The sequence below is a fragment of the Globicephala melas genome, chromosome 6 (assembly GCF_963455315.2).
Source record: "Globicephala melas chromosome 6, mGloMel1.2, whole genome shotgun sequence".
In the NCBI taxonomy this organism is placed as follows: domain Eukaryota; kingdom Metazoa; phylum Chordata; class Mammalia; order Artiodactyla; family Delphinidae; genus Globicephala; species Globicephala melas.
In genome coordinates, this window is record NC_083319.1 from 32,377,569 (window position 1) to 32,392,442 (window position 14,874).

Genomic DNA, 14,874 nt, shown 5'->3' on the forward strand with positions numbered 1-14,874 from the left:
TTGTTTGAACAATATGAATGTACTCAACATCACTGGCTACTTAAAAATGGTTAAAATGATAAGTTTTATGTGTGTTTTACCGCAATTTTTTTAAAAGTCAACAATTAGCTTCTTGCGTTATCTTTGTGCATTTAACTTACGCAAATTCAACTGAAGGCAAATAAATGCCCCTTATCTAGAACTGATCTTCCTTGCCTCCCTCCCCATTCAAACCAAACTTTTGCCCCTAGAGTCCCCGAAAAAGGAGCTTCCCCAATCCCCCTTTCTTTTTTCCCTTTGGGCCAAGCACCTATATTTGAATTTGTATGCAAGATGGTGCTCCGCTGTATCTCTCATTCTCTTCTTACTGTATTTTATAGTTGAGGAAATGAAGGCACTGGCAAGAAGCAGGGAGAAGGGTTTGGCTCCTAGACCACACACAGCACTTAGAAAATACTTTATGCATGAACTAATGAAGAAAATCATGAGAGCTCCCACGTTTCTAGTTTTGAGCTATCAGTGCACACACAAAAAAATATTTGTACTAACTTGGAATATGTGTTTGGGGTAGAGCTGAATAAAAGTTGTATTTGCATTGCCCACAGAGGGGTTTCTAAGCAATGTAGTAGTAATGGCTTCAGCAAAAAGGCAGAGAGTACCAATCAATCTTTGCGAACTCTTTCACTGATTCTTGTAAATTCTGGTTCACAAACAACTGATATCCTGTCATCTTGATATAGAAATAAATCCTTCATACCCCTAAATGATAAGTTTAGGCAACAGATTGTTAGCTCCACTTATGTTATATACAGTTGAAAGCAAAAACTTCATACACTGTGCATGTTTGTATCTCCTCAAAGCACCCAACTGTGCTTTGCCTGCAGGAAGTAGTCAATAAATGGTTATTGAATTTAGAATGTCTTTCTTCCCAATCAGTGAGGTTTAATATGTTTCCAATTCAGAATGCCTATTAATTTTTCAGTATTAGTAAGCCTTTTAAAAAATCCATTTGGGATATGTTTAAGAGTTCACAGCAAATACCATTATATAAATGGTTAAGAAAATACTGTTAAATGAAGCGTGCTTATTCAACACACCAGCAGCCATTGATAAAATGTAATTTAATTTAATCATTTAACTTTACATCGTTAATGTACAAGAGCATTTCTTTCAAACACAGGTTAACACACACTAAAGAGCAATGCTGTTAGAGGAGCAGAGAAACTTTGGAAAACTCTGCTCTCTGAAATGAAAGCAAGGCACTCTCCATTAACAGCTGGTGGATTCCTGATTTCCACCCACAGAAGGCATGTTCGCACTGAGAGAGCTCTCCCACAAGGGAAGAATCACCTGCTTTAATTCTTGCTGTCCTCATCTGAGCTAGTTTGGTCATCCACTCTGTATGAACTTGTGTGTCAACATTAAGGTAAAAAAAGAGACTTGAATTGACAGATGACTTGGTGGAGGGCTCTCATAGTTGTAATAACTATGGAAGACAGAAGAACACTAGCTATAATCTTTATTTTCAGCACTAGTGTCTGGACCTATAACTAAAAACCTTCATTCCTTCCAACCAATCAATATCAGCTAAAGTCTTTTCCTTAAATCTGATGGGTGTAAAAATGAAAAGTGACAGCATTTCTCTAGGGCTCTGTTTTTTTGTTTTGTTTTGTTTTTCCTTTACAGACATGACAAAAAAACAAGGATTAACATTCCAAGACTAACAGTGCACAAAAGGGTTATATGTATGCACAGTATTTCTAATTTATCCAAATTCATTTTGAATTTGGTCTGAAGCTACCTTGTATGAAATGTTAGCTTTCCTGATATTTAATAATGTTTTTTATGTTTGCATATAAGCTAAAAAAATTACTGCAAAAGTACTACTTTTTCATGGTAAAATGTAAATAAATATTAGTGGTTATTTCTAAAAGCCTGTTTCCCTATGGGTGCAGTAAATTAAGTAAAAAGACCATGGAAAGAAGAATTAGGTCCTAGTCTCGATTCTGTTACCAGCTGTCTGACTTGGGTAACTCTTTGCCCTTTGCTGGGCCCCAGTTTTCTCCTCTATGAATTTCAGGGTGGGTGGACTAGTTGACAAGTCAGGCCCCTTCTAAGTCTAACATTCCAAGATCCTAACATTCCAAATCCTATCATCTTGATATAAAAATAATAATCTCTCACAAAAGCTCACACAAACATAATACATGATCAAATATCAGAATGACTCTTGGAAAAAAAACATATATGATTTGCTATCTCGGCTATCCTGTGCAGCAATTAGGCAATTCATTTGGCATTTGTTTGATTGTATAATTTAATGACAATATAAACAGCATCGTTTTGTTCTTTTTCCTTTAAAAAGACTAAAGCAAAAATGATTTAAAGCTAACAAAAACTACTGTGACATCAGTTTGACATTCAAAGTTTGTTTCTTAGCAAAATGGCCAAAGATATTTTGACTTGATACAGAGTATATAATATAAAGACTTTTAGACCTAAAAATCTTCAAACATTATTTGAATTTAGCAAAACATAAGCAAAATTTTAATATCAAAGTGCTAAACAGTACTGCCTTAAAAGTCACTGCAAATGAACCATAAAATAACCGCATGGGAAGTAACATTTATTGTACAAATGGTTAATAAAAAGACACATTATAAATATATATATGTAACCTGCTATATTTATATATATATTTGTTTATTTAATTTCTAATTGGTGTATCCAAGTTCACTGTGAACACCCCATTTAAGTATTCTGTAACTCAGCTTCCAGGAGCTGGTGGTCTTGCAATAAATACAGGCAAAGCTATTACAATATAACGTGCATACAAATGTTTATACAAATAAGGACACTATGCAACAAATTATCTCATAATAATATGGCATTAACAGTATAAACATACAAAAGGGAGTACGAACACGGAATGTTGAAACGCAGCCCACTAATCCTTTCTAAGTACTTACATTCACACTATTTTTTTTTTATAATAAGACTTGCTTGTTCTCCAAAATTGTCTCTTTAACCGATAACAAAAATTAAATTATATATATTTTAAAAACCTTATTATCCCTGGTGCTTACCCTGTATGATCCATTCCTACTCATTTGCATGTTCTCATCTAGGGTTCAAACGCTTAAAACTCATTGAATGCTCCTGGGCCTTCTGAATGAATGTGTCAGTCGGTTTCTATAATTGAAGAAAGTTTAGGGAACTCTGGCTGGATTTACCGAACATGACAAAAGAAAGCTGTATTCAATCCATCTTATAATCTGAGCCTCCTTTAGGACAGTTGGACAGTCAGGGCAGGGATCTGTATCCATCAAGAATGGCCTAAATTCTTGGATGGACCATACCTCAGAAGGGTTCTAAAGGGCAGGTGGACAAAGCCTCTACTAGGAAAATGTGTCATTTGCTAACATGACTGCCTCCTTTCAATTTCCATATAAAATAAAGGAGAGTTAATAAACAAGACTTAGTAAGACAGCACTTTAAAAATTGCACTTGTATATGGAAGCGAACAGCCATTATAATTTTGCTATGTCTGATTTATAGGTAATCCTCCATCTTTCACCATTTGTTAAAATAAAATAAGGAAGAAAGAAATTAGGAAGAGGGAATTTCTGCTTTGTTTGCACCACATACGTACCCTTGATACAAGAAGTGTACTCTAAAGGGATCAATCTCAAGACACATCCTACCCTGGCGAACAACCCTTGGTTGTTCTTGTTTTTAAATACAAACCAACTATAATTGTATTCCCCAGAAAGAGTTTTAAAACAGTTATTATTATTATTTTTTTTTTCCTGCTGGGATAGCATTGTCCAAAAGTGCTTTGTTAGCAATTTCTTAGAAAACCCTCATGAACTATAACCCGCCACACCCCAACCCCAAAGCCTAAATATAAAACACAACCCCAACACAATACTCTGCAAGTTTTCTGGCTTTCAGTTGTAAGGAAAAGTGCCAGAAAAAAAAAAAAAAAGTCTTTCATTTCTACAGGAGCTTGCTTTTTCTCTTAAGGAAGGACAGAAAATGGTAGGTGTCCAGACCCATCCCTCCGCTGCTTAGCAAGCGGCTGCTAGCGGATGAGGCAGCTCCCTGCTCAGGCTGCTCCTGTTCAGAAAGGCAGGGTATCCAGGAAGAGCTTGTCGATGATGGAAGGTGGAGACACCAAGTCTTCCAACTTCAGGTAGAAGATGCGCTGGAGGCCCAGGGTGCAGATCTTCCGCAGTTCTACCAGGGCACGTAGGACCTTGGGCTCAGTGGGCTCCAAAGCTTGTCCCTTACTCTGATGCTCTTTTAAGCTGCTTGTGATCTTGTTGCATAGCTCCTCCACTCTCTTTGGTTCTTTTAACCCATGTCGTTCTGCACAGGGTTAGAAAAGGATAGAAAAATTTAGGAGGCAGTTACATCTTAAAAAACCCGGAATCCCTGGACTTCCCTGGTGGCGCAGTGGTTAAGAATCTGCCTGTCAATTCTGGGGACACAGGTTCGAGCCCTGGTCCAGGAAGATCCCACATGCCGTGGAGTAACTAAGCCTGTGAGCCACAACTACTGAGCCCGTGTGCCACAACTACTGAAGCCCGCGCACCTAGAGCCTGTGCTCCGCAACAAGAGAAGCCACCGCAATGAGAAGCCCACACACCGCAACGAAGAGTAGCCCCTGCTCAACACAACGAGAGAAAGCCCGCGTGCAGCAACAAAGACCCAACACAGCCAAAAATAAATTTTTAAAAAAACCAAACAAACAAACCCTGAATCCCTAATGGAGGCCTGTGTCCTGTTCTGCCAGTTGGGATGGCATTTTACAGTCAAAGTGCCCTCCCTCTTAGAGGTAGTTCATGGCCTTTGGTATTAAACAACAACAGGGATTGAATCCCAGTCCTGTCACTTACTCACTGTGTCCCCTTGAGTAAGTCTCTTAACTTCTGAGCCCCAGTTTCCTTATAAAATGAAGATAATAATCATACCCAATTCAGGGTTTCTGGGAGGATCAGCTTGGGCGTATAATGCAGATGAAGTACACAGTTCCCGTCACAGAGCCACATTGAGTGAGTAACAGAGTGGTTACTATTTTGCACACATTATCTGACTGAGGTCTTACAAAAGCCCCATCAGGAAGCAACTCTTTTTCAGAGTGAAATGGAAACACATCCAGGCAAATGAAAAAATGTTCCCATCTTGACACGCTGGGTTGGTAAGTGTGGCTGTAATTTCCATTTGTTAATGCAAAGGCTGCCCTGCAAGACCTGATACAAAGCGCATTCTTGTATTTTCATGCTAACCAGCTGGAGAAGAATCCAGATTTTCTTTTCTTTGTTCTCCCAGCCCCATACTCCTATTGACCTACACCTGGCACACACCTACACCTGACCTACACCTGGTACAAAACACACGTTCCTCCGCTGTGGAGACGGAAAAGTCAAAGAGAAGAGAGGAGGCCCAGAGGAGGTGGTGCAAGCATTTTATAATGTGGCATACATGAACACCAGTATCTTATATTTTATAAAATAATATATAAATAATCCCCATGTTAAATATTATGATCTCTTATTTTGTAAATAAGGTTAAATGGTTTTCCCAAAGTCACACAGCTGCTAAAAGCTGGGATTTGAACCCAGTCTTCTGAGGCAGACTCTGTCCTCTTGCTCCAGAGCAATGTTGCATCTCCTTGCAAACAGAAAGGAGCATGACATCCAGTACAAATCAATTTGCTCTCCCTCAGCATGTAGGTATCAGAGTCTCTTTCTGAGAGAAGAGAAGGAGAGAAGAGCTTGGCCCCTGTTATCTTAGTCAAAGTTTTCATCTCTTGGTATATTTACATGTAAAATAATAATTCTTGAGAGATGGAAGATCTCCATCCAATGGGAAATCAAGTACTAGTTTTTAATTTTTCCTACATTAATTTTTTTTTTAGTTGGGAATATTTTTGTTAGAAAAGTTAATTCCCCAAATCATCGGAAAAATGAAGCAACTATCTAGACACTTTTTTTTTCTCTTGCGCTAAATAAAAGGAGGCCCAGGAACCAGGAGATCTGCATTCTTCCCCAGCTTGGCTAGTTGTGTATGACTTGGGGAGCGCCTTCCTCTCTAGAGCCCCTATGAAAAGGAAGAGATTGGATTTAATGACCTCTAAGGTCCCTTCCAGCTCTGATGCACATTTGTATATATTTGTAATTATATTAAAGTACAACCATGAAAATTGCCAGCAGCATCTCAGTGGGCTGTAACTTACAGGTCTCTCATCTCAATGCAACATAATATAGAGAAAAGGTGACTGAACTTGGAGTCAGACAGACCTGCGTTCCATTTTTGGTTCTGTTACTTACTAATCATGTGACCTAATTGCTCTACGGCTCAACATCCTCCTAGGAAAATGGGGATTAAAGGGTGGTAGATACACAAGTCTTTGTTGTAGTCTTCTTCATTCTTTTCTGTGTTTCTTAAATATTACACAATGAATTGAAAGAAAAAGTATGATTATAATAAAGCTCGCCTCCATGGTTTATTGTGAGGTTCAGCTAAGAAGATGCTACATAAAAGTGTTCTGCCAACTGTAGAGTGCTACATGCGTGGCACAGTCAGCCCCTAAGACAATACCTGACACATGGCAAATGGCTGGCAGCTGCAGGGTCAAACAAAGGAGATAAAGTCCCCTGACTCCCAAGCTTTGCAGTGCAGGATTTTGCTTTCCCCTAGGAAGCCATTAACTAATCAGGCCAGGTGCAAAGCTGTCCTCTATGGTTTATCTTTACTAAATACATAGTCCCCTTGTTTTAGTCTCAGAAGAAGCACTCAAGAGTGAACTTCAACTGCAATGGTGCTCTGCCTAAAGTTTTATTTTCCCCCAAAAGCAAAAAAGCTGGCTGCAAATTTGGCAGTAAATTTCAAGAGCTATAAAATGTTCGTAGCCTCTGACCAAGTAATCCCATTCTTGGGAATTTATCTGAAGAAAACACTGAACAGAAGAATAAGACTATATGCATGAAGACATTTGGGGTAGCATTACCTATTTTAAAAAATGGAAAAAGATAAAGGGAAGAAGAATAGGGGAACTGTTAAGTGAAAAATGGTATGTTCTCATAATAGAAGATTCTGTAGACATCAAAAAGGACAAATATGAAGGCTGTGAAGCGACATGGCAAAATATATAATATCACATTAAATAAAGATTAGAATATAAAATGGTATCTAAGCTGTGATTCCATCCATGTAAAAAGTATTTCTGCATGTAGAGAAGGATGAAAGGAAACAGAAAAGTGAAAATATTCATGAGATTGTCAGATAACTCTTTTCCTTTCTTTTAAATATCCAGGTTAATGCTATTGGTATAATAAACAATGTTAAAATAGAACAAACTGGGATTTGGTCCTCTGAGAACCCCTCTAGTTGCTGTAACACGATCAGACAGTCATCTTGCTGATAGCAAATTCTATTAAATACTGAAATATATCAAATTAGGTTCATATGCAGGGAGAGATGCTTTTCCCAGAATAAAATACCGATCCATTGATTTAAGCTTTCCCTTCCTTTCTGTGCCTCATGCCTTGCACTATATTCAAGATCCCATATTCATTATCAGGATAAAGAAACTGAGCAATGTGTGGGCTGGATTTCAGGAGGGGGTTGATTATGGAACCTTGTAACCAGACTTTCTCATGGCCAAACTCACAGAAGGTGCCTTGGAGTTTTCCCTGCTCTCCAACCAGTTGTGACTGCTCGATAACTATGGCAACCATTATTTATTCAGTGAATTCAAGTGGAGATCGATACCTCCTGCCAGCTGGATCAAGCCTAGGCCTGGAATTCCTTGAGGAATTCAGAGACACTCCTGCTAGAAGCCAAGGGCACCTTCTTTGTTGTTTTGAACAGCTACTGGATTTGTGGCTTCTTTACTCTTTCAAAAGGGCTGAGATAAAATTCAGTCTCCAGGCAAACCACTGCCAGCAGTCAGCAAGATTTTCAAATCTCTTGGGAGTCACTAAGTGTCTGGGACCTTCTGAGTAATTTGAAATTCCTTAAAACCCCAATCACTGGCATTTTAGTTTAAGGGACCCCCTTTCATCTTGCAGCTTGGTAAACATGGCTGCAGAGCTGACATACAGAGAGTTCATAAATTCTAGGGGAAATCAGACATTCGGATTTTCCCCCTCCCTAGAGAATTACATACAGATTTCAGCTTAAGATCTTTGTCCACCACTAAATAAAACAAACTTCTCAGTATTTTTTGCATTTTGATCTACAACATTTTTACCCAATACTTCAGTATTTTAACTCAGCTTTATGCACTCAAAACTTTAAAATACAACTTATAGAAATGGTTACATAATGGATTTATATGTCATAACCGTAGAATACATGAATTGGAAAGAATTTGAGTTATTTAGTTCAAACTTTCTCCTAAGACAAGAATTCCCACTATGAGATACCGCAAAGACAGTACCTGGCACCAGCTGGACTGGCAGTTCACTATTACACCCTGATAATAAAAATATATTTAATAGCACTTTACATTACATTTTTACCTAGATTATTTTACTGCACCCTCACAATAACCCTGTGAATTAGGCAGGACAAAGATGATCTTTATTTAATGAGTAAGAAGGCTAAGGCACAGAGAGTTAAGTGATTTGCCCATTGGTCAAAATGAACAAGTGGCTAATTTCCTTCACACCAAGTCCAGAGATATTTCTATTGTACCTGGTTGCCTTGAACACTGTTAGAATGTTCCTCCTCTTCCTGAGATTAACTCAGCCTCCCTGTAACTCCCTCCTACTTTCCGTGTACGTAATTAGCTAATTGACTAATTGCTTCTTTCCACAAATATTTGAGTATGTATTCTGTGCCAAGCAATGTTACAGCCACTGGGGTTAGAGCAGTGAACAAAGCAGACAGACAACAGACCGCACTCCTACCCTGCGTGGTGTTAGTATCTAAAGACACTGCTGGGTTCCTGTTCATTCTGGCTATCCAGGCCATAGACATCTCTGCTAGGAGAGAGAGGAAGGCAGGCAGGGGGGAGGAGGAGAGACGGGAGGAAGGGAGGGAGAAGGGAGGAAACAGAGAGAGAGAGATGGAGAGAGAGGGGGAGGGACTGATTGAGTGAAATAATAAAGCTATTTAGGTTTGTGTTCATGTTCTTCCCTCTTCACCTAGTTAACATCTATTCATCCTTTAGATTGCAGATCAAATAATTCTTCAGGGAAGCTTCCCTTTTTACTCCCAGTCTAGATCATGTTCTCCTATGGCATTTTCTCTATTTTTTCCCTTTGAATGATATCAGGTTGAAATCAGATATTTTTGCGACAATTGCCTCCTCCTCCATTAAATGTAAGCTCCATGGGGGCATAGACTGTACTTGCTCATCATTGTATCTCCAGCACCAAGCCTACTACATAGGAGATACCCAATAAATACCTGTTAAGTGCATATGTTAATGGAGGGACCCGTAAACTATATTAAATGAATACTAAACAGGTGGGTTGCTCAGAATAAATATGCAAGCTGGGAGTTATTAAGAAGCTAACAACAGGAAAGAACTTAACAAACTCTAAAACCTACCACATCAGAAGCTTTGGAACCAGGTTTCCTGGATGTAAAGCCTTGCTCTATCACTTATTCGGTGGGTGACTTTGGGTCTGTTTCCACATTCATAAAATAGAGCTAATAATGGTACCTGCCTCATGAGTCGTTGTGAAAATTAGATGAATTAGGACATGTGAAGTATTTGGAACAATGCCTGGCATACAGTAAGTACTTAATAAATATTAGCAAGTATCTTCCACATCCCCAGCTCAACTTTCCCTTCAACTTTCCTTCAAATCAGCCACTTCTGAGTTGGCCTACTAATGATTCCACAATCCTCCCCGTCACTCTCACAATCATCTCTAACAATTTTTCTCCCCGGCTCATATTTAATCCACTGCAAGAACTCTGATTATTATCTCTGCAATGTTCCTTGCACCTATCTTCTCTCAGTCTCACTGCCTCTGGACCAGGTTTTCAATATCTGTTACCTATGTTGTTTTAATAGCTTTTGACTGGTCTCTCTGCTTCCCATCTCTGCTGTAACCCATCTCAGGTCCTTCCAAATCTATTTACTGAAGAACATTAAACAGATAACACAGGCAGAGGCCTTGGCACAGTGCCTCGCACTGAGTATTATAAAATGGTAGTTATTGTTAATTTCATGGAATCCTAATTACCAGTAGATTCCCTTGTCTTTGCTACCCAAGTGTGGTCCCTAGATCAGCAGCACCAACATCACCTGGGAGCTTGTTAGAGTCTCAGGCCTTGCAGAGACTACCTAATCAGAATCCTCAATTTAACAAGATGTCCAGTGATTTGCATGCACGTGAAAGCTGGAGAAGGTCTGTTATAGTCAACCCCAGTCCCCATAAGATGTTTGACCCAGTCTACAACTAACGTTCATTTAGTCTCTGTTTTGTAAACCTCACTCCCCAAGGCAGGAACTCACTGTCCATAGCTGCTTATTCCAATTTCAAATAGTTCTGTCTTTTAGAAAGTTTTTCTTATGTTGAGCTAAATTTTGCCTTCCTACAGTTTCCAGGTCTGCCTCTTAGACCCACACAAGAAATGCCAAATCCTCTTCCTCACGGCAAGGATCAGGGGATGAGGAAAGGGGTGATGATACCATCAGGAGCCTCAATAAGGAAAAGCAACTTTTGATTTTGAGCAGGTCTCCACACAGGCCAACCCAGCAACAGCAATCATACAGGTCCAGCCAAAGGAGAAGGAGAGGCGAGCAACTGGGGAGAGATGTGTGTGTAACTCAAACACCAACTAACAAACAGAACTTCCTGCTCGGAGCTCTACTTCTTTCTCTGGGAAGTCATCTCACTGCTACTTCTCATGTCATAATAACATCCTTTACTGACAGGCAGTCCCAGAGACACTGAGCCCACGCTGATCAGGAAACCACAAGTCGGTCAGCAACCTGTGCTCAGGCTGTGATAGTGCTTTTCAGTCAGTCTGTCTGTCTCTGATCTATTAGAGCAGGTGTCTGTCTCCCCAGGGAGACCACAAACTCTTGGAGGGTAAGGGATTTTATGCCTGGCACATAGAAGATGCTCATTAAATATTACTGAGTCAATCTGAATTGAAATAAGGTAGTTCTCAGGAATTCTAACTATTTTCTACTAACAAAGTGGTGGGCTAAAAATAAATAATTCAGATTTTCCTAATTTGGGAAACTTTCTGCTATTCACAATTAACCCATTCATTCAACCAATATTTGCTTTGTGCCAGACACCTTTCAACGCTAAAGTAATTTTAAAGATGAGTAAGACTCTCCCTGCCCTTAAGAAACCCTGGGTCTAGCTGGAAAAGAAAGACACAAAGAAATTGCTTAATGTGATGTGCGTAAACAATTGTAGGGATTCATCAACATTTTTATGGATTCATAGAACAGCTAGCTCTTCCTGGAAGTAAAACTCCTACCATTTAGGATAATAATAATAAAGGTTTGTCTAATTTTTTTTTCTGCAAAGTATACATTAGCTCATTCAATCTTTACAAGAAACCTACAAGTAGACATTATCATCCCTGTGAAAAACGACAAAACTGAGATTCAGAGAGGGTAAGGAACTTGCCCAAACTTGCAGAGCTAGGAAGTAAGCAGGGTGAAGACTTGAACTCAGCTCTCCAATCTCCAAACCTCATGATAACCTTTCTCCACTACCTTTTAAAAAAAACAGTATGGCCCTGCCAAGTTTTACACTTACTTTTCCTTGCAATGTAGCCGATGGCTATATGTGATATAAAAACAGAGTAACCAGGTAACCATTTAGAGAGAACAGTGGAGCTCTGGGAAGACAGGTGGTAGAGGGTGTGGCAGGGTCAGCCACCTGCCAGGGTCTGCCATGTCACTGTTTCATTGCTTTCTGCCTCCTCCTCAGTCTCAGAATTCATGTTCCAATAAGACAAAGAAAAAGACTACAGAAAGAAAAGAGCATTTTCTACCTGACGGAAGACATGAGTAGGGAAAGAAAGCCACGGGGAACATTCTTTTAGTGTAGTGTTTTGCAAAATGGCATTTGGGCACTCAAGTTCCCTCTACCATCTGGTCCAAAATTGCCTTTCCAATCTTATTTCCCTTTTTACTATATGGGAAATGCATTTTACTCTGAGGTTAGGTCATAATTCTAGGCCATAAGATAAATATTACATAGAATCAATATTTTCTCCTGAAAATTCTTTACATTTCCCCAAAGTGCAGGACACACTCTCAGCTCTCACCACCAGAAGCAGAGAGACCATGGCCCACAGTGGATTCATGTCTTCTCTCTCACGCTCATTCAAAGACATAAAATCATCAAATGTAATAACTTGTACTCTTTTAATTTTTCTGTTCTTTCTACTGAGATTATATATAGGATTTAAAAGATACATAATGCAACTCCACCCTACTTGCTTTTCCCCAAAATGTGTTGAAGTGTTCCACTGCCATGCCCTTGCTATGCTGTTTCCTCCGTCTGGAATGTCCTTCCTCTAAATGGTCTCATTTCTTGATACCACCTCCTTGGGAAGCTATTCATGACCAGCACCTCCACTTTTCTTCACCTGCAAAGTGCTAGCAGTAGTCTGAACTTCCCCTGCACTTTTAAGGACCTGAGCACTCACCACCACACACTGAGTTCACTACATCATCATCATATATGACTTCCTAGTAGACCATACACTTTCTGACAGCAGAATTCACACATGACTCATCTTTGCATCCCTAGGGACTGCCACCATGCCCCACATATAGTAGGTCTTCAGTATTTACTCAGTGAATGGATACTTATAATATAGTAATTCCACACTAACTTTCTATTTGGGGGGCTTCTTACTTGTTATACATAATTAACTGCAACTAGATACCACCTCATTGATATTCCATCAGAAGCAAAGCATTTCCATTACTGCTATGTCAGGAATATGTCACTGGAAAAGGGTAGATGAACTGGGGACCTAAAAACATTTGACAACCACAACTGTGGGGAATTCCCTTTCACTGTGCGAAAGGAGAGTGATCTGAAAGAAACCATTTCCTGCCCCACCTCACCACCTAGTTTTTCACCAGGGCACATAAAGAGAGGTGGAGGAAGAGGAAAAAAAAGAATTAGGAAACAAAGTCATGTTTGTACAAACTACCAATACTGTCCAGATTCTCAGAACCTTCCTGGAAAGCAAGACTGGTTAAATGTCTAAGACCCCATTTCCTTTTCATGAGTTCTGTGTGGTTTGGAGCAGAAGATTTTGGGATGAATTTTCTGCTGTCAATAGCCCAACTGATATTTGACAAGCACCCTTTATGGTCAATGGAGCTTATTTAGAAGTCAAGATTTCAGGGTAGCCCATATTCAAATGAAAATTAATATCCACAACAATGTGCACTGCTGTTGCTCAGGCATTGCCTTTGCTGCCATTTCCTGATGCTTTCACACATTTCAAACCCCCTCCGAACCAGCAAATCACAAAGAGAGTTCTGCGAGATCCAGAAATGAGAGAAGAGGCCTTCTTTTTCTTGTGTGTTATAACCACAGCACCTGTAACACCCAGCTCTGCACAGGCTGCAGGACTGAGCACAGGATCTGGATACAGCCCATCAAGGACCGGGCCCATTGTAAGTGCCCAGTAACTGCAGCTGAATTCCTTTAATATCGCTGTCCTTCTTTGAGCCTCTCTCAAGCATCCAAAGAGATATTCACCAAACACACTGCTTCTAAGGCCACCACCTGATTCCTCATGACACTGAGTTTGATTTTGGACCACCTAGGGTTTGCAGAAGGGGCAGGCGTGTGCCTCATTTGAGGGAGTCCCTGTTACCATCCCTCCAGGGTAGTGGATAAGTGGATAAGTGGATAGTGGGTAAGTGGATAAGAGTGCTTATTCTGAATCCAGTTTAGCTACATCACAAACCTAATTTTCTGTAATCCTTACTGCCACCAGAGGCAATAGATATTATTCCCCCCATTTTACAGATGGGGGAACTGAAGTTCAGAGAAATGCATTTCTCAATAGTACGTACTTATTAAATACGCGATCCCAGATTCTAACCTGGGGATGGTGGTCTCCAAAATCCTTGCAATTTCTGCCATGCCAAACTGCTTCCTCCCTGAGCATGCCTCTACATAGATAGGCAGTGGATGAGCAGCTATAACTGCCGGACACACAGTAAACTGGAGGCAGAGACAAGACTAGCAACCACCTTCTCCTAATTCCTAGTTTGTATTCTGTGCACTGAACTGCCGATCTCTCCAGGTTGGGATTGCCTGGCACCCACCCGCATGCTGTGACCTCACTGTTGTCTATTAATTTCTACTTAAAGGGTAAAACAAAAAAAGATGTAGGCCTCGGGCCCTCCTCTTAAACCACAACTCTCACACCTGGACTGGCCTTTTCCCTCTTAGTCTCTTTCCTGCTAAAATCTGTGCTCAAAACCAGCCGTCAGGGTAGACCTCTCTAAAATGCAAGCCTGGCCATGACGCTCATCTCTGTGGATCCCCCACTGCTCTCAAGATAACCCCCAATCTTCTCACCTAAGTGTAAAAGCTTCTTCATGCCCTGCCCCACCCTAACCTATCACACCAGTCTCATTTCCCATCACTCTATTTTTTTACACATTTCCTTCCTGAAATGTATGACAGCCATATTTTCAATGGCTTTAGCACATTTTTATTTATGCCTAGAATTCTCACTCCTTCCATTTTAGCCTGGAGACATCCTAAGCTTTTATCAAAGACCAGCTCACATTACCTCTTTTTTTTCCCCCCGGTTTGGACATATTTACTTCTTTTTAAAAAATTTTTATTGGAGTATAGTTGATTTACAGTGTTGTGTTAGTTTCAGGTGGAGAGCAAAGCAAATCGGTTATACATATAC

General features: G+C 40.0%; 1 protein-coding gene across 2 annotated transcripts in view; it reads right to left on the reverse strand.

Annotated features, from left to right (window-relative positions):
• Positions 1-3,952: 3,952 nt before the first annotated feature.
• The window catches only part of NR4A3 (nuclear receptor subfamily 4 group A member 3), a 36,765-nt gene continuing 25,843 nt past the window's right edge, over positions 3,953-14,874 (reverse strand). For both annotated transcript variants that reach the window (XM_030829835.2, XM_060300697.1), the window contains exon 8: positions 3,953-4,350. In XM_030829835.2, coding sequence (XP_030685695.1) covers positions 4,103-4,350 — 248 coding nt within the window. In that variant the 3' untranslated portion in view covers positions 3,953-4,102. The remainder of the gene's footprint in view (positions 4,351-14,874) is intronic.